An 18,988-nucleotide genomic window follows, 5' to 3' on the forward strand; every position below is an offset into this window, starting at 1 on the left:
GTAAAGCGATCTATCTACTAGAATTAATTTGGAAGAACAGTATTTATCTGATTTGTAAACTGTTCATTCAGTGCGTTACGAAGATGATTAGTAGTAGTAATTGCTAAACAACAATTATTTGTCCATATTGCATAACTCCAAATGTAGTATTTTTATTTTCACCTCGAATTTCGCAGAAAAAAAAAGATAAAACAAAGCTGCTTTCCCCCCTCCCCCTTTCTCTCTGTGTCTCTGTATGTGTGGCTTTACCTTTCGTACCTAAACCTATCACTCACACACTCTCTCTCTCTTTCGCTCGCTAGCTGTTTTCCTCTCTGTTCTTCGTCGTCTTCTTCTCACAGAAGCTGCCACTGATGTGAGTTCACAACGCTCGCTCTCTCCCCGATTTGTCTAACGTTATTTCACTGATTTGTGCTTTAGCTTACACATTGCACTACTAGATTCCCCGATCTGGGGGCCTTTTTTAAGTTTCTTCATACTGTTTTGTTATTCACAGAGAAATAAAGAAAGCTATGGCGGGAGGTGGAGCTCCAGCACCGAAAGCAGACGAACCTCAACCTCATCCTCCCAAAGATCAGCTTCCAAACATCTCTTACTGCATCACCAGTCCCCCTCCTTGGCGTCAGTTCCTTCTCTCTTCTAGATTTGTTTTTGCTTTATTCGGTTTTGTTCTTCTCCACCTAATACGTGTGTTTTCTAGCTCTTTGCTTTTCGTCAGATTTAGTTTCCTAATTTTGCTTTTTAAGCAGGAGACTGTTATTCTCTTGATTTGTGTGTGTGTTTTTTTGCCTGATTTGTTGAATATCTATGCCCAGATTTGTGGTTTTTTTTTTGTCTCATGCTCTCTCTCTCTCTGGATGTGATTTGGTGAGTTGTTTTGGACTTACATATCTCTTCCTATGCTTGTGTTTCAGCTGAAGCTATTCTCCTTGGCTTTCAACATTACCTTGTCATGCTCGGCACTACAGTTCTCATTCCTACTGCTCTTGTTCCCCAGATGGGTGGTGGCTATGTAAGGCTTTAAACTTATGCTAATACATAGGAAGATATGTTTGTCATTTGACTGAAATGATCTTTGCTCTGATTTCAGGAAGAGAAGGCAAAGGTGGTCCAGACTATTCTCTTTGTTGCCGGCATCAACACATTGCTCCAAACTCTTTTCGGCACCAGGCTGCCTGCTGTCATTGGAGCTTCTTACACTTTTGTGCCAACCACTATTTCCATCATCCTCTCTGGCAGATTCAGTGATACCTCCAACCCTATAGATGTATGATGATGACTTCTCTTTTTGATTGCTTCTTATGTGACTCTTTGTTGGTCCCTATTAATTATCAATCACGTTTCAATTGTTTTTTTTGCAGCGCTTTGAGAGGATTATGCGAGCAACCCAAGGCGCCTTGATTGTTGCTTCAACCCTACAGATGATTCTTGGTTTCAGTGGTCTCTGGCGTAATGTTGTTAGGTTAGTCTGGTAGTCTCAAACATTCGTCTTTCCCTTGCCCAATATTAGATATTCCAGAAACAATCCCATGTAACTTTTCCTTTTGTATTTCATTATTAGGTTCTTGAGTCCTATTTCAGCTGTTCCATTGGTGGGTCTCGTTGGATTTGGGCTATACGAGTTTGGTTTCCCTGGGGTAAGTCTACTTTATGGACACTTACAAGCAGAGACCAAAAACTCTTTTTTTTTTTTTTTGTTGCTTCCACTTGTTAATTTCCCTTTTAATTTCAGGTTGCTAAATGCATAGAGATTGGGCTGCCTGAGCTTCTTATCCTCGTATTTGTTTCACAGGTAATTTTGTAACTAAACACTATAAATGTATCTAGCTTCCAAAATAAGGTTTAGATTTGTGTATGGTTGGTTACCTGATTTCATATTCTGATGTTTCATGTTGCAGTATCTGCCTCATGTGATCAAATCAGGGAAAAATGTGTTTGACCGGTTTGCTGTAATATTCGCGGTGGTGATTGTATGGATCTATGCTCACCTTCTTACAGTTGGTGGGGCATACAATGGTGCTGCACCTACTACACAAACAAGTTGCCGGACTGATCGTGCTGGCCTCGTTGGTGCTGCTCCATGGTAATTATTTACAACTCAGCTGTATATATGTGGCTGCAGCTCCTAGAATAACGTTTGCTGTTTAAGCAGAAGAAAAGAGCATGAATAATCAGAAGATAAAATATGATTAAATAGTAATCTTCATTGGACTTGTTGTTAAATTAGTTTAAGTTTTTTACTTTATGCAGGATAAGAGTTCCATGGCCTTTCCAGTGGGGTGCTCCTTCGTTTGATGCTGGAGAAGCTTTTGCAATGATGATGGCTTCCTTTGTTGCTCTAGTTGAGGTATGTCACTATATGCTTCACATTTTAATCTTTCTAAATAAATTGATTATGTTCTGTTATTCTGTTTATTCATTCTGTCTTCTTGATTCTCATGTGTATGGCTGACCATTATAGTCAACCGGTGGTTTTATCGCTGTCTCAAGATATGCAAGTGCAACGATGTTACCACCTTCTATTCTCAGCCGTGGTGTTGGCTGGCAGGTAACTTAACCAAACCTAAGCTTGCAATGTTGTGGAGTAAATATTGATTTTGAGGCTGATTATGGCTTGTTTTGTGGATCAGGGCGTCGCCATTCTGATATCGGGGTTGTTTGGCACTGGTGCTGGTTCCTCTGTCTCTATGTAAGCATCTCTGAGATGATTCATGTTCTGAGTTGATTATTTTCTCCAGATGTATATATGGGTATGAAATTTCTTTTCTCTTTCTTTTGTGAAGTGAAAATGCAGGACTATTAGCCTTGACAAGAGTTGGTAGTCGAAGGGTTGTCCAGATAGCTGCAGGCTTCATGATCTTCTTCTCTATTCTCGGTAAGTTTAAAGGTCAAATCTAAGTTCAACTGGCTGAAGAAAAAGCTTTTGTTTGAAAATGTATCTGTATTGAAGATGTATCATATGTTAATGCAGGAAAATTCGGAGCTGTGTTTGCGTCAATCCCTGGACCCATTATTGCTGCTTTGTACTGTCTCTTCTTTGCCTACGTTGGAGCTGGAGGATTGAGTTTTCTTCAGTTCTGCAACTTAAACAGCTTCAGGACTAAGTTCATCTTAGGCTTCTCTGTCTTTCTGGGCTTGTCAATCCCTCAATACTTCAATGAGTACACTGCAATCAAAGGCTATGGTCCAGTCCACACAGGCGGTCGTTGGGTATGTAGTAACCAACTCGCTCTTTTTCTTGTCTTTTCTCTCTTTCCATATAAACAGAACTTTGGTAGAGTGACTAGAGCATGCATGGCCTGAGCTAAATGAAACTCTTATTCTCTTACGGTGGCAGTTCGACGATATGGTGAATGTCCCGTTCTCATCAGAACCTTTTGTTGCTGGCATGGTCGCCTTCTTCTTGGACAACACACTGCACAAGAAAGATTCATCGATAAGGAAAGACAGAGGGAAGCATTGGTGGGACAAGTTCAGATCTTTCAAAGGTGACACAAGAAGTGAAGAGTTCTACTCTCTTCCTTTCAACCTCAACAAGTATTTCCCTTCTGTCTAGAAGAGAAGAGAGAGAAGAAGCAAAGAGTTTACCAAAAGAAAATGGTGGAAAACTCAGGAGTTTCGCCATTGTTGCTTGAGTTTCTTGACGACCTCTGTGTCTTGGTTCTTTTGTTCTGTTCCGTTCACAACTTCGGAAACCTTTTTAAATATCTTTCACATTTTATAGTCTTGTTTACAAGAATGATCATCTCAAGAATCTTCAGTTGTATTGTTGCTTACTATCTCTCCCTAATGCGTTTGTCTTTGTAAATCCGAGGGTACACAGCTTTGTTATTTTGATTAGATTCTTAATAAGTATTTAGTTTGATTTTGCCTCTCTTTCTTACTAAATTTAAAAGTTTATGTTGATATATAAATTTGATTGGTTGAATTTAACCAAAAATTGAATTAACGTATATATTGTTTAAAAAAGAATTAAGGTATATATTGTTTTTAGATCACTTCTAAAAAAAAAACCACTAAACTATGAGTCTATGACTTAAACATTTTGATATTGAAATCATCCTAGCTTACTGGTTAATATTTAAAAATTTCTACATCCAGATTTTTTTACACCCAAGTTTTTTTACATCCATATCTGAGATTCGAATTCCAGACTATATAATTTTTTACAGATTATAGGATGTAATTTTTCAGGAGTTCTAAAGTACCGTAGGCAAAGCCTGTTGTGATCATCTGCTGCGAAAAGAGCTTGTCCATCGATAATATCGTACATACATAATCGTCTGTCAATCTAAATGTTTCGGGAAAAGCTTCATCGTAGAATTATTGTCCGTCAAATTTATTCATCATTATTACATATGTTGCAGATAGTTGATCATCATATCATATGTAATAAAATTTGAAATTATACGATGATGGAATATATGCTACCATCCCATGTTAAAAAAAACATTTTGATTGTGAGCGCAACAATTAATATTGAATATTTGTATACGTATATTAGTAAGAAAATACTTATACTGGACACTTACAGTTAGAGGTTTAATTATATGTATACTGATAAGATCCATAGTTATTTAATTGGTTTTTTTCTTTAACAACTTTTTCTTTACTCAATTGGTCATAATGAACGTTTTAAAGAAAATGGTCATATACGAGAGAATGGCCTTTCACTCTTGCGTGAGGTTTTTGGTCTCTCTGCAATAAAATACACTCGAAAGAGACATTAGGGCAACTTTCGCTTGTTATCTTATTTAATGGTCAAGCAAAAGTTAATATCGCTTTGTTTTATAAGGCTGATCGAACTCATTACGTAATTAATTAAGTGTACACAATTATTAACGCTTAATACGACACTGGCTTTCAGGAGATCGAGATAAAGTGTACAGTAGGCATGTGAATAAGGTTGATTGCACGAGGGCGTATTATTACTTCATTTTTGGTTGTCATTTCCTTATATAATTTTCACTAAAACACTCATCATTGCTTAAAAAATACCAAGATTTTATAAAGTTGCTTTCTCATATACGTATTTCATTATTATTCTGAGGATATTACATCTTCGCATTCAAATTGTAAGAATTGCATACAGGTAATTAAAGAACTATAGAACTATTGATTATCCAAATTTGGGATTTAATTATTTCTTTTAAATCTAGTACATGACACACAATTTACTCGGCATATCTGGATTAAGCTGCTTTTTCTATTATATATACCGATAAATATTTGATTAATTAGGGTGAACTTAATCAAAATGTTAGCATTAGCATTAGCATATACAAGAATCAAAATGGTTAGTAGATTCAAAGTATCAAAGGCTTGAAGATTTAATTAACATTCATAGAGAATCTACTTTCCATGAAAGATTCCAGCCAAGCAAGCACTTGGCTTTGTACGGACAATCCAAAACATTGAAAAATAAAATAAAATTTGAGCAATGACCATGATTATTCCATCTCTTATTTAGTTTAACTCTTATTACTTCACTATTAAATTTGTGTATTCAATTATATAGCTAGCGCCTGGTGGTATTAAACCGACGCGTTTATCTCCCTTGTAGTTTTTCATTTTAGACTTATGGTAAACCTCTGATCGAATATAAATACTAAAATTAGGTACAAGAGAATAAATTATGAAAGGTATATATAAAGAAATGTTAAATTTGATCTAAAATAAAATGGTCCTGGTATATATAAAGTCAGATTCTACCCAAATATAGACCTCCCACCTACGCTTGCTCTCTCACTCCTCTATCTCCTACTTTTCTCCGCCGTGAAATGGGGAACTGTCAGGCAGTGGAGACGGCAACGGCGGTGTTGGAACGACCGGACGGCAAGTCGGAGAGATTTTACTGTACAGTGAGCGCGAGCGAGGTGATCAAGTCTCATCCCGGCCACCACGTCGCTCTCCTCATCTCGTCCTCCGTACCTAACGGTGGCTCTCTCCGCGTCACCCGAATCAAACTGCTCCGTCCTTCGGATAATCTCTTGCTCGGCCATGTGTATAGACTCATCTCTTCCGAAGGTATTATCACTCACTCAATCTCATGCAAAATAGCACATAACGTGGATGGGTTTTGAATTCAAGAAGACAAACTCTAACTAGGTTTTAGGGGTTTCTCCAATTTGTTTCTTGAGCTTCACGCTTGCCTAATAGATGAAGTTTTATTTATGTAAATCATTTTGATTGCCTTTTTATTTAATTATAGAGGTAATGAAAGGATTAAGAGCCAAGAAATCTGAAAAGATGAAGAAGATCCATGGAGAATTTTCTGTTGCAGAAGAGGAGGAGATTAACCCACTAACCCTAAGATCTGAATCTGCATTTGACAAAGACTCTCAGGTACATATACATACAACCATAATTGATCTGTATCACTTTTACTTCTCTAATTCTAACAAACAGTAATTGTATATGCTAAATAGAACAAGAATGCGAATTTTAAGAACTTTGAAATTGATTCGTGAAAGCATATTAATTAGATTAATGTTTAATTAACAGAGAAGGATGAATGAAAAACAGAGAGTGATAAAGACAGGAGCTACCAACAAAGTTAGAGCTTGGCAGCCTTCTCTTCAAAGCATATCAGAATCTACAAGCTAAAACGTTAATTCATATTTTACTCTTTTTTCATTTGAGTTTTTGATCATTTGATTTATCTTTCTATTGTTGTTTTTCCCAATCAAATTGTAATTAAAGGAAGAAAAGAAAACCCTTTTGATTGTGGCAGATGAAGCTCTTGTGCATTTCTTTTAAATTACTAATAAACTAGTATATATTAATCAAAGGAGATCTAATATTTTTTTTTTCATTTCTATAATTTAGATGGTCATGATAAATTTTTTCGCAGTTCTAAAAAGTTAAATGTGGCATCTACTCATACCTTGGTTTTATTACTTTATACTTTTATCATCTCACTCAGACCTAAATACAGGTGTCAATTCGAACTGGTCCGGTCCAGCCCAAATCCATGAACTCCATAAAAATATTTGAATCCGATCCGATCTGGAAATATTTGGACCTAGAATCAAAGTTCGGCTCGGTCCCTATTGGGCTTTTCAGGTTTTTTTGGGTATTTCGAAAAAGAAATTGTCATTGTCGTTTTTATTGTTTTAATATATGTGAATTTTCACCAAAAAATAAAGTTTCATTTTTTGTTTTAAAATATAAACCGAGTCTAAATTTTTCTTCTTTATCAAAAATGTTATACGAATAAAAATATTTTACTTTTTGGTATGCTTTAAAACATATTATAAACAAATCAAATTTAATAAGATTTAAATAATCAAATATAAATTAAAACTAAATATACAAAAGAACAAAATTTATGATAAACATGGTCAAACGTTTCATACTTTGTATTTTGAAATAAAAAAATATGTTGTAGATAAAAGAAGAAAGTGTAATTTTTCTCATAATTGTAATACCATAATAAATTAACGTTAAAAAGTACATTTGCAAAATTAAAAATGTGACATTTATAATGATCAAACAATAAAGTGTATTAACAGCTTTTATATTTACTTTATTAGAGTTTGGATAAAAATATTTAAATTATATGCCAATACTAATAATAGTTTTGATTGCAAAAATAATAATATTTAAACTAAAGTATAAAATTTTGGGTTTTCGGGCCGGGCCTAGCCCAAATTGACTTCGATCCGAAAAATCTAAAGCCCAAATAGACTTAGCTCGACAGACTCAATTTTTTTGGACTTATAAAACTAAGTTCAAGTCCGGTAATTTTTAGGATTGGACATATTCGGACTGAGGACTTCAGTCGTAATTGACACTAGATCTTAACCCGCCCGACTGGGCGGGTCTATATTTTTATGATATATATATAAACATTTGCAGATCTTAATCTTGAAATGTTGAGAACAAACAATATTTTATTTAGATTTTAACAAATTTACAGCTTTATGAAAAATACATATTCTATTTTATGTATATTCATTTGTTTATGGAAAATTACACGAAGCCAAATATATCAATTCAATATGGTTAAAAAATCATGTGTATTATATATTTCGTAACTGGATGTGTAAGATCTGTCAAATTGTTATACAGTATTTAAAATCTATATTATTATAATCTATATTAATACAATTATAGGGGAACCTTATTTATAATTAATGAAAAAAATGTTGAAAAGGCAATATATATTACATCAGAAACTGTTTGTTCTTAATATATGATAAATACTTTTAAAATATGTAAGAATAAGGTTTTGAAAATAATTTTTTTCACATAAATAAATAATAATAATAGAAAAACAAAGATAAAATAATAAATGTAATTTGGAGAGGTAGTTATTCGATATTAACCTCCAGCACTCGTAACTGTAAAGTTCTCAATAAACCGCTATTCACCAATAGGAAGGTTGCGCTGTAGACGATACATCTGATTTCTTTTGGCAGAAGCATGAAGTTTCTCACCCTAAACACAATATAAAAGCTGATATTAATATTTTTTGCTAATATAAACAACAAAATCGATAGAGTATTACATATAAGAGACAATATATATATATATATATATATATAAAATCAAACTTACTTGTTCATCCACGAGAACGCATTCGAGAGATTTACCAGAGTTGTTGTTTATCTTACATGAGTGAAGACACTTCACATGTACTCGCCAAGTGTCTTTGAAGGGTTTGACTTGGTTAAGAAAAACCAAACTCTGCTTGTTCGACAAAACCAAACTACTTTACTTGTTAGACATTTTAGTTTTTTTTTTCTTTGCTACGGTGAGTATGAAGAATATGAGGGGAAGGTTTATATATATAGTGGGTTATACGTAATCTAAAGATTTTTTTTAAAAATGTAATAGCACGATTTTTGTGGAGTCAATCAAGGAAGATATATATTAGTTGCCTAAGTAACTAAATTTGTTAGCACAAAAAGAGAATATTCGGTTGTTATACTTAAAATGGTTTTGATAATTTATTATTTGAAAATTGGATAAAGAAGGTGTGAAATGAGGGAATCAAGTAATTAGGATTCTCGTTTAGATATGTTAGTTAGTTTTTTTTTTTTTTTTGACAGCAGATATGTTAGTTTGTAAGATCGATATATGTGGAGTTAATGTGTTGGAATTATGTTTTTGTTATGTTTAGATTTTGTGTATATTTTTTTTTGAAATATATGCCTTATTTTTAACTTGGAACTTACGTTCTATTAAAATCTAGCCGTTTTTATTAATCCTATTTTAAGTTAAAATCTAAAGTATTAAATATATGCTTTATTTTGTTTTGTTCACGTTTTTAAAAAGCATGTCGAATTTTTAAATTAAAATCTAAAGTATTAACTATATCTATGCATCCAAACAAAACAGTTTTTATTAATCCCACTATTCATATACCCAAACAACTCTCAAATGTACTTCAGTTTTAATAATATAGATGTGTAGACATAAATACTAAGACCATGATTAAGCTCAGTATCTTAATTGGGGTTATTTGCTTCGGTTAAGAGACAGTTTTTATCTTTTTTTAGATTTTAACTAAGAAAAACTAAGAACCGTCTCTTAAGTAAGAGATATAAGAACCGTCTCTTAGTCGAAAAGTGTAAACAAAAAAACAAAAAAAATATCAAATCATGAATTAAGAACCCCGGCTAAAAGACCGGGGTTAATCATACCCTAACGTCTCTCTTGATGCAACTAGATGACAGTAAATTTCCATAAAACACTAAAATGATGATTTTGGCTTAATTGTCTTACAATAGATTAAAAAAATTAAACCATTTACCAAGTTTATAACATTTTTTACATATTATATATCATATACGTGTCATGTCACGTTTGCTATGGATTGTTATCAATTGGTGAAGATGGTTTCGGAACCTGAAGAATAGCTAGCATTTGAAGGCTACCTGGAAAATATTAAGCTTCTTAGAAGAAGTTTCCTCAACTCAGAAATCATTCATGTTTTTCGAACGGCGAACCTCAAGGCGGATAGCTTAGCAACACAGTGATAGAAAACAACCGTTTTTCGTCGTACATATACAGAGTTACCACTTTGTTTTACAGAGTCAACACGAGTCTGTGAATGTTTGCTGTCAAAAAAGAAAAAATATATATATATATATATATATCATATACGTGCTGACAAACCAGGATATATTGACTAAAAACATTTAATTAATTTACTAAAATTAAATATCCAACGTATAAGAATTATTCAACTCAACAATGTCACGAATTTTAATTGTTTGGAGTTTGACTAGTTATATTACATGAATCATCAATGATATTGCCAAAAATCGAAAATTCGAGAATGATTATAAATAGAGCGATAAAAACTAACACATTGTATATTTGCTTTGGTGAAAAAACTGCTGACTGAACATAAAATCTTTGTATGAAAAAATAAATAATCATAGGAGAGAGAGTAAATTGTGTATAGGCCAACACCGAAGAGGAAAACATCATCCACAAGTTTGCAGTTGTGTATAGACACCGCGCACAAAAACATCATCAAAGATCTTTTGAGAAAGGTAATAAGATATTTACTTTCCCATGGCTCTTCTTACACCACATAGTTTATCTCACTCACACGTGCGGATTCACCGACTTACAAAGGAGATCACACCTACTAATGTCAAAACTAAGGGTAATATAGTCATTATCGTATCGAAGAAATGTCTGAACGGAGAAGAGGAGTTTCCGTTATCCTTTTTATATAATCTCTGTTTTTTATTTTTCTCTTGTCATTTCTTTCGTTGATTTAATTAATTAATTAACAGATAAAAATCTGAACTTTCTTCTCCTCTCTCGAGCCTCAAGCGACCAATCTAATTAGGGTTTTTGTGAATCTTCATCCCAATTTCAAAATTTCAATTACTTCACTCTGTTTTCTCTATCAGCTCCGAAAGCATGATTTCAGATTCGATCACCAACGCTTCTGCTACATCAGCTCCAAGCGCGAGGGATTTCGCAAAGAAGAAGAGGGTAAAGCTCTTTCTGTTCAAATCTCCTTAAACCTCATCTCTTTTATATGAAATTGATTGGCTTTTTTTGGTTTTGTGATTGCATTGCGTTGGCAGAACAATAAGTCTGCGGCTAAGCTGAAGCAGAACAAGCTCGGTCTCCGCCGCGAGCAATGGCTTTCTCAAGGTATCATTGTAAAGCCTTCATCTTTTCACTTGTGTCTCTCTCCTAAAGACTAAAGTTGTTGCCTTTTGCCGTTTGGTTAATATATTTGATTATGGGTTTTGGTTTTGGTTTTGGTTTTCACTATTAGTTGCGGTGACCAATAAGGTCTGTAAGGAGGAGAAGAGTGCCAAGCCTGATCAGAGAGATAAGCCAGTGGAGCGTAGAGAAGAGGATAGTAACGGTGGGAATGTTGATGTTCGTCATGAGAGCTTTATGGAGTCACCTTCAAACAGCTCCATGGGAGGCACTGATATAAGCACTAACTTCAGTGGGAGTAGTAGTACCAGCAGTGACTTTTGCTCTGGTAACATAACTGAAGAGGATAATGGTGAAGAGTGTGTGGATGATTGGGAAGCTCTTGCTGATGCATTAGCTGCCGAGGAAGAGAATCTCCTCCATGAGTCTGTTAAGGAGAAAGAGAGTGTTGGACAATCAGCTTCTAATGCGGATGATTCGATCAACAGAGATGCAGAGCAGGATTGTTTGAGAATGCCATCAAGGAAGCAAAAGAGCAATCGAGCTTGGAGGCCTGACGATAACCTTCGCCCTCAGGGGCTACCTAATCTGGGGAAGCAGCTTAGTTTCCCGGAGCTGGACAAGCGTTATAGCACTGTCTCGATTCCGTCTTCATGTCCCATCTGCTATGAAGACTTGGACTTGACTGATTCGAGTTTCCTTCCATGTCCTTGCGGGTTCAGGCTCTGTCTCTTCTGCCACAAGACTATTTGCGATGGAGATGGGCGTTGTCCAGGGTGCAGGAAACCGTATGAAGTACAGAATGCCATCAAGGCTGAGACTAGTGTTCAAGGTGGTGGTTTCACTATTCGGTTGGCTCGTTCTTCTAGCATGTTTTGCAGGTTTTGAAAAAAAAATGAGAGGTGTGGTTTTGGTAAAGCCGTGTTGTTTCTCTGTGTTTCATCCCCGCATTCTTGCTTTAGGTAATGTGGGTATAGTGTTGTCATTTGGCACTCGAGAACTTTGATCTTTGTTTTCTTTGTCATGGAACACTGTGGTGATGGTGATGTAGTGTGGTGTGTGAATACATAAAAAGGTGGTACAGAAAATTCAAATATAGAGTTTCAATAGTGCTTGTTTGGTCTGCAACGATTCATGTGATGATAATACCATTAAAGGTCTAAGAGTTATTATGTTGTTATAGAGTTATAATACCCAAGTTACTCATTACCAGGGCTTTGCTTTATACAATCATCTGAGATCAGTTCTCATTATTTGTTCCTTGAGCGTAATTCATCGTCTTTAACATTATTATTTGGAAATTTCTGATTATTTTATGATTAGCCAACTTTCATATAACCAGCTTACAATCTCTTGTAAGAAAAAAACATGACATCTCTAATGAATAATAATATAATAGTTTTGTGGTTTATCTCTACCATTTACATTGCTAACATAGTCTATGAATAAGCCCTGTTTCTCTGTCAACACTGAGTTTTTTACTCAGCAAAAAAAAAGACACCAGGGGGTGGAAAATTGTATAGGTGATTAAGCTTTTTAAAGATCATGTCATGGTAGTCTGCTTGGGAAAGCTCAGATCTTTGTGCGTTTGAGCTGCAAGGGAACAGATGAGTCCAAGGAGTAGACATTCTCTGTTTCTAGCTCTCTCTTGTTAATACTCTTTGTGAAAGATAAATCTTCAACTTTAATCAGAGAATCTCTTATTCTTCTTACATCCGAGAGTTTTACCGGCTTCAGTAAGAAATCTTCAGCCCCTTCTTCAAGACATCTGCATATATAAACAAAAATAGAATTTAGTACAATTTCAATAAAGTTTATTAATTTTCTGGATCAATAAATTTCTGTGCAGGTCTGTTTTGTTGTGTATGTAGCAAACACTATAACATGGCCAAATCATATATTGAGTTGGCCATTTTATAATTTCTATAGAGAAAAAATATTATTCTTTTTATTTAATTTGGTCCAGAGAAAAGCATGTGATTTCACAATACCTACCAAAGATTAGGCAAACAATTTCCAACTATTTTTATTGTATAATATCACAATCACCAGAAACAGAATCAAATCTCGAAAGTAAAAGATTTAGAAACATAAAAATCATCTTGGGACCCATGACAAATCACCAAATCTCACATTTGAATAATTATGCAATCACCACCACTGATGGCTGGTTTAAAAACTAATCAAATAACATGATGATCTATCTAATATATTGGGGTTAAAATTAAATGTACCATAAACATCATTCAAGACATCTCAACTTTACTATAACTTTTTGACTAGATGATCTACATGCAAGGAACAGCATGAAAATATACCTATCAATACGAGGCAAAATGTTCTCAGATGACATAACCACCACAGGCACATCTCTGAAAGCTGACGATTCCTGTGAAAAAAATACAGATTAGATTAGCATAAATATTTAGATTTAACTAACTGAATTCAACAAAATCATCAGATTGTATAGTAATTCCTTAAAGAGGGTTTGCTTACTTTGATCTTCTTCAAGAGTTCATATCCAGTCATTCCGGGCATAGAGTAATCCGTCATGATCAAATTAACTTTCAAATCCTGAAAAATCGACCAAAAAACATAACAAATCACCGTTAACAATTTGCTGTGAGAGCTTAATTTCATATCAAAACGTTCTCAAGAAATAGAACAAAAAAGTATATCGGGTGGATTTGGAAACTGATTCTTTACCTTACAACCGATGGGTTTCTCGTTTACGTCTAGTCCAAGGTATTGCAGAGCTCTTGTCGCACTATCAACAACAGTAACTGAACCAAAACACAAACAACATGTCCATAAGAATTCAAGATTGAAAATAATAACGAGATATTGTTTTTCAAAAAATGATTAATTACCTTTACAGGAAGAGACTTTGAGCAAGCGTTCTATGAATTTCCGATCAACGTGACTGTCGTCGACGGCGAGAACATGAAGAAGATCAGGTGATGTAAACTTGGAAGGATCGTTAGCCATCTCCATTTTCATCGGTAGCATAACCTCAGCCATGTGATATATTGGATCTTTAAGAGAATAGAGAGAAGAGCAAAATTAAATGTTATACTCAAAGTTGGATGATATGGAAGAATATGATGTTTGAAACAATGGACGTTGATGAGATGTATATATATTCAAAAGTTGACAGAAAATAAAGAGGGGAACATATAAAATCGAGAGATTTTGCATATCTTTTAGATTTTGTCAACTTGCTTTCAAAATCTTTTTTTTGTTTTTTTTATATAAATATAAAAAATACATCGGTGGAAAATCGACAATTAATATAATCAAACCGATCGGTCTGGCATCGGTGCAAGATATAACCGACCCACGTGATATCATTGGATCTATCACTTCTCCGTGCTTTCATATTCAACTCTTTTATTAGTCTTGTTTCCCTTTGGATCATAATAGTATCCTTACAAACTTTGATCAGCAGAATCTTATCTCTTGTGCATCATCACAATCTCACCATTAAGAGTTAAACTGACACCAATGATACGTGTATTTAACAGTTAGAGTGGGCATGACAAGTGTAATATTTAAACTACTCTTGTTTATTCATCTTCCAGAATCAACAACTATCGTTGCTGTATAAGAGTGCTATATCCTAAACTTGAAAAGAACCTTCAAAGTTTTGTGACCCTCTAGTCATGCACACACTTTTTATTGATATTCAAACGGGATGATAACCAAAGAATCCAACCAACAAAGATAATTTTATATTGAGCTTTAGAGAAAGAAAAAAGCTGCTATAAAAAAAAGAGAGAAAAAAACTAGTAGTGGAACGAGTCCACCAAAGATATAAGCCATGTTCGGAATGTTGTCGCTAGAACGAGAGCGGCACATAAAAATACTATTAACTAATAGCTTTTTGGGACACAAAAATATTTTGTTATAAGAGAAAACAGTGGTGGTCGCTGATTTCTTCGTCTTCTTCCTCTTCTTCTTCTTCGTCTTCTTCCTGTTAAATTGGCTCCCGAGCAAAGACGTAGCATTTTCCATGTGATCCGGCTCACTAAAGATACAAACTTCTAGTTCCCCCTTCAAGTTGGTTTCAAACTCAACTCTTCTAGTCTTGTTTTCCTTGGGGTTGTAAAAGTATGCGTATAACAACGTTTGAGCAGAATCCAATGTCTTGGGCATTATCACAATTTCACCATCAAGAGTGACACCAGCTACAAGAGTCTTTAACATATCAGGAAGAGACATGTCAATAGTAACCTTAGACCATTCATGTTTCTCGCTGCCATGATCTTTCATAACCCACACCTCTGCTCTATCTTTGCTGTAAAACGTGCATCCTAGTTTCCCTTGGTAGTTTACTAAACTCAACTCCTCCAACTGATTCATCTCCACATCTATGGGCATCTGGATATGATCAAATCTCTCAAACCTAACGTCGAACCTCCCTAATACTAACACACTACTTGTTAATGTGCCTCCTAGGTAATAGATAATTCCATTGATGCACACACCATTACCTCTCGGCGGAGCGATATCTTCTTGAATTTCAATCTTTCTCCATTCTTGTTTATTTGGACCTCTAAATGTTATAACCATACAAGAATAATCGCATATTGTTGCCCCTTTAATAAAACGCAAGACTTTGTATTGATCCTTAACTGGATCATATCCAAAGAATCCATGATAGTACTTGCTCTCGGCTACGTTCGCAACTGGATCATACCTAGAGAATCCATCAAATGATTTGTTTTCTTTATGGTATCCCACTGTGCGCGGCAACAAAACGTTTTGACTCGTGGTAGGGTTGTATATCGCAAACTGCTTAGAGTCTGAGTAATAAAAGATTAATCCTCGGACATATGCATAGTCGAAGGTGCTTCTGCGTTGATATAGTGTACGACAAGGAGGAGACATGGCAAGACCACCTCTGTCTGCGGCTACGAATGTTGTGTTAGCATTGAGAGGATAAGTATACGAGGAGATATATGAAGATTGGATCGACCGGTGGTAGCAAACGACGAGCTGGCGTGGCTGAGTCAAAGCCCTAGTTTTGATCGCCTCGGTAATGATACTAGATGACCATAGCTTCGATACACATCGTAACCTCGCAAGTGTTTTCACCGGTAGTCTCGAGAGTATCTCGACCGCTAGATCATAAGGGACATTGATTGACTGTGGTAACTTTTCTCCACCTTGATGACCTTTTCGTAAAGACTTCTGGTTTTCCTTTCCTCTCTTCTTCATGCTTGTCTATGCTCTCTTTTCATCTTTTGTGAATCACGAAGGAAAAAGTTAACACGAAAAAAAGACCTACTAGGGTTTCTGACTTGCTTCTTTTTCTCTCTTAATGCTTAAAGGAAGAGCAAAATAATTCTAAAGCAGCCCACTTTTCTGTCCCATTTAAAGCCCAAGACAACCTACATTGAATAAAATTATTGAACCAGCGATTACTTTAGCCTAATCAATCCCCAAACTCAAGTAGGTTATGTATTCTATCAAATATGCATGGTTGATTTGTTGGGATGCAACAAGTGTAGTTGATTTTAAATTTTATTTATACGTAAATATTTTTTTGTTATTAAATTCAAACCAACTATACAAATCTAATTACTTAGTGAGGAATCTTTATTATAACATTATTGAGAAATTAAAATACACAAAAAACTTATAATCCCCTATATATTATTTGAGAAGCATTATAACTTTTTTTTGTAGCCACGTGTCATCACTAGAATGATTTTTAGAATCATTAGAGAAATATGGTGGTCCATCTAATTATATAATAAGCTTTTTATTAAACTAACCATAAATTCATTGCTAATTTTCTTTATAATTTCCTTAAATAAAAATTACGGAATTGCCTAATGCGGCTAAAGTATATATATGACAATTAATGATTTTGAATAATAAATATTTGATAAAAATTTGTGTATTTTCTATCATATTTGTTTAATTTTAAACTATTAAAATAAATTAAACAACCACAATAACCATATAATAAAAATTTATATTTTTTTTGTATATGTTATATTTTGAATTTTAAAAAATGATTATAAATTACTAAAACCGTTAAAAATCTCACATTCAAATTTTTGTGATCCATGGTTTAATTATATATGTAATAGTTAATGAATTATTATTCAATATATATTTATTATTTCAGAATATGTAATAACATATAACATATAAAATTATTTTTATATATATAATGTTTATTCCGCGCAAGGCGCGGATCTTAACCTAGTATTACCTATTACTAAATCACATAATGTATTTTCAAAATCATTGTTTTCCCTTGACTTGCGGATCAATCTATTTTAGTTTTCAAAATTTAATGTACATAATTTATTAAAAAAATATACACCTCCTTTTTACATCGATCAATTAGTTCCACAAATCTCTATATCAAATATTGCCTACATTCTTTTTACACAATATATATATTGACTACATTTGTGCTAACCAATTTATTCTATACACAGAATATATAGTGAAATTAAATTCACACTATCTTATGGAAGTCAGTATCTTACACATAAATCTAATTATATAAATGTTAAATTTTTTATATGATTACCTAATATCGGTGATACAATATACGGGAAAATGCAAACAAATAAAATCTCTCCATGTAATCTAAAATATAACAATTATGTAATACAACTAAATTTTTTAAAAATATATAATATTTAGTATATTATTAAAAATAGAAGTCTTCCTAATTTAAATAATAAATTTAAGCATCTAATTTCTTTCCCTAATTTGGATTATAAATTTCTTTAATCGAATCTTAACCAAAATAGATTTTCTATCAGACTTCGTAGTAATATATTAAATATTTTTCAATATTTATTAGTAATAAATAATAAAGTAAAAAATCACGTATCATGATCAATTTATATAATATATAAATAAAATATAAAATAATATATTAATAAATTATTAGAATAATGTTTTCATATATATAAGTCTAGTTATTTATAACTATTAGGTTTTTTATATGATACATGTGATATAATAGACGGTTAAAATCATAAAATATAATTACTCATAGTAATAAATAAAATTGTTATTTTAAAATGTTACTAGAGCTTGATGCACGCACCCACGCGGATGTTAGTTTTTTTTATAAATAAATATTTATTTGTATAAGTGATAATATATATTTTAAAATTTGCCCGTTTAATTTTTTTTTTTAATATGACATTTCTAAACACAATAATTTTATAGTTTATATTGAGTAGTTTTAATTTATCATGTAAAATCTTAATTATATCATCCATTTATTTAGAATATGACCTGTAAAGTCACACAAATGTATTTTTATTTTTTATAGATCAACATTTTATGATAATATATAATAAAATTGTTGTATAAACTGTTTTTATGAATCAAAATTTTATGATTATATATAATAAAATTGATGTATACTTACTATTTATCATGTATATTTGGAAGGAAAATTGCCACAAATAGCACATTCATAGTACCACTTTTCATGTTTACACTAACCATTTTTATTTTTACTTTTAATGAAGGATAAAAGACACTTATACCCTTAGGGTCCACTAATATAGACTTAGGGTTTAGAGTTGCAGGGTGGGGTATGTTTTTGGAATGTAAAATTTAGGATTCTAATAAATATATAAATAAATACTTAAAAATATAATTAAAAAAAAAATAATTTCAAGCATAATTTTCGATTTTCAAAAAGAAATTTGAAAAAAATAAAAAAAAATTTCGAAAAAAAATTTCAGAAAAAAAAGTTTATAAAAAAGTTCGATTACGAAAAATTATAATTCGAAAACATAAAAAAAGTCTTTTTTATTATTTATTATTTTATTTTTATTTTTATTTTTTTATTTTAAAT

The 18,988-nt window shown here is 33.1% G+C and overlaps 5 protein-coding genes across 6 annotated transcripts; 3 read left to right on the plus strand and 2 right to left on the minus strand.

Moving 5' to 3' along the window:
- The first annotated feature begins 36 nt into the window (after positions 1-36).
- Positions 37-3,865, plus strand: LOC106347861 (nucleobase-ascorbate transporter 6). The gene is made up of 14 exons (XM_013787473.3): positions 37-355; positions 497-621; positions 915-1,012; positions 1,091-1,267; positions 1,362-1,462; positions 1,562-1,637; positions 1,733-1,792; positions 1,899-2,083; positions 2,251-2,347; positions 2,462-2,548; positions 2,631-2,689; positions 2,784-2,875; positions 2,972-3,210; positions 3,338-3,865. The coding sequence occupies exons 2-14, from the start codon at positions 513-515 to the stop codon at positions 3,554-3,556; spliced, it is 1,599 nt and encodes a 532-aa protein (XP_013642927.1). The 5' UTR covers positions 37-355; positions 497-512; the 3' UTR covers positions 3,557-3,865.
- A 1,817-nt stretch (positions 3,866-5,682) lies between these two features.
- BNAA06G22350D lies at positions 5,683-6,732 on the plus strand. The gene is made up of 3 exons (XM_013791574.3): positions 5,683-6,027; positions 6,212-6,345; positions 6,505-6,732. The coding sequence occupies exons 1-3, from the start codon at positions 5,781-5,783 to the stop codon at positions 6,604-6,606; spliced, it is 483 nt and encodes a 160-aa protein (XP_013647028.1). The 5' UTR covers positions 5,683-5,780; the 3' UTR covers positions 6,607-6,732.
- Positions 6,733-10,643: 3,911 nt separating this feature from the next.
- On the plus strand, positions 10,644-12,354 carry LOC106347863. 2 transcript variants are annotated; one of them, XM_048781903.1, is made up of 4 exons: positions 10,670-10,962; positions 11,058-11,127; positions 11,255-12,023; positions 12,194-12,354. In XM_048781903.1, exons 1-4 carry the CDS (start codon positions 10,888-10,890, stop codon positions 12,303-12,305), a joined length of 1,026 nt encoding a protein of 341 aa, XP_048637860.1. In that variant the 5' UTR covers positions 10,670-10,887; the 3' UTR covers positions 12,306-12,354. The 2 variants fall into 2 exon arrangements, with proteins under 2 accessions (XP_013642928.1, XP_048637860.1); XM_013787474.3 differs by having other exon boundaries at positions 10,644-10,962; positions 11,255-12,251.
- A 144-nt stretch (positions 12,355-12,498) lies between these two features.
- On the minus strand, positions 12,499-14,311 carry LOC106347864 (two-component response regulator ARR6). The gene is made up of 5 exons (XM_013787475.3): positions 14,013-14,311; positions 13,849-13,925; positions 13,639-13,716; positions 13,461-13,531; positions 12,499-12,910 (listed from the first exon to the last, which is right to left on the minus strand). The coding sequence occupies exons 1-5, from the start codon at positions 14,161-14,163 to the stop codon at positions 12,715-12,717; spliced, it is 573 nt and encodes a 190-aa protein (XP_013642929.1). The 5' UTR covers positions 14,164-14,311; the 3' UTR covers positions 12,499-12,714.
- Positions 14,312-15,046: 735 nt separating this feature from the next.
- LOC106350392 (putative F-box protein At1g32420) lies at positions 15,047-16,362 on the minus strand. Its single transcript, XM_013790283.1, has 2 exons — positions 15,184-16,362; positions 15,047-15,115 (listed from the first exon to the last, which is right to left on the minus strand). Exons 1-2 carry the CDS (start codon positions 16,360-16,362, stop codon positions 15,047-15,049), a joined length of 1,248 nt encoding a protein of 415 aa, XP_013645737.1.
- Between the last annotated feature and the right edge of the window lie 2,626 nt (positions 16,363-18,988).

Source organism: Brassica napus, chromosome A6, assembly GCF_020379485.1.
Source record: "Brassica napus cultivar Da-Ae chromosome A6, Da-Ae, whole genome shotgun sequence".
NCBI classification, from domain to species: domain Eukaryota; kingdom Viridiplantae; phylum Streptophyta; class Magnoliopsida; order Brassicales; family Brassicaceae; genus Brassica; species Brassica napus.

Bases quoted from the DNA above. Each gene is read 5' to 3' on its own strand.
- LOC106347863 (XM_048781903.1), top strand. From the start codon at position 10,888: ATGATTTCAGATTCGATCACCAACGCTTCTGCTACATCAGCTCCAAGC. The intron at 10,963-11,057 runs GTAAAGCTCTTT...TTGCGTTGGCAG, and splicing joins ATTTCGCAAAGAAGAAGAGG to AACAATAAGTCTGCGGCTAA. The intron at 12,024-12,193 runs GTTTTGAAAAAA...ATGGTGATGTAG, and splicing joins TCTTCTAGCATGTTTTGCAG to TGTGGTGTGTGAATACATAA.
- LOC106350392 (XM_013790283.1), bottom strand. From the start codon at position 16,362: ATGAAGAAGAGAGGAAAGGAAAACCAGAAGTCTTTACGAAAAGGTCAT. The intron at 15,116-15,183 runs GTTTGTATCTTT...CCAATTTAACAG, and splicing joins ACTTGAAGGGGGAACTAGAA to GAAGAAGACGAAGAAGAAGA.
- BNAA06G22350D (XM_013791574.3), top strand. From the start codon at position 5,781: ATGGGGAACTGTCAGGCAGTGGAGACGGCAACGGCGGTGTTGGAACGA. The intron at 6,028-6,211 runs GTATTATCACTC...ATTTAATTATAG, and splicing joins TAGACTCATCTCTTCCGAAG to AGGTAATGAAAGGATTAAGA. The intron at 6,346-6,504 runs GTACATATACAT...TTTAATTAACAG, and splicing joins CATTTGACAAAGACTCTCAG to AGAAGGATGAATGAAAAACA.
- LOC106347861 (XM_013787473.3), top strand. From the start codon at position 513: ATGGCGGGAGGTGGAGCTCCAGCACCGAAAGCAGACGAACCTCAACCT. The intron at 1,013-1,090 runs GTAAGGCTTTAA...CTCTGATTTCAG, and splicing joins CCCAGATGGGTGGTGGCTAT to GAAGAGAAGGCAAAGGTGGT. The intron at 2,690-2,783 runs GTAAGCATCTCT...TCTTTTGTGAAG, and splicing joins GCTGGTTCCTCTGTCTCTAT to TGAAAATGCAGGACTATTAG.
- LOC106347864 (XM_013787475.3), bottom strand. From the start codon at position 14,163: ATGGCTGAGGTTATGCTACCGATGAAAATGGAGATGGCTAACGATCCT. The intron at 13,926-14,012 runs GTAATTAATCAT...GTTTTGGTTCAG, and splicing joins CAAAGTCTCTTCCTGTAAAG to TTACTGTTGTTGATAGTGCG. The intron at 13,717-13,848 runs GTAAAGAATCAG...TCGATTTTTCAG, and splicing joins AGAAACCCATCGGTTGTAAG to GATTTGAAAGTTAATTTGAT.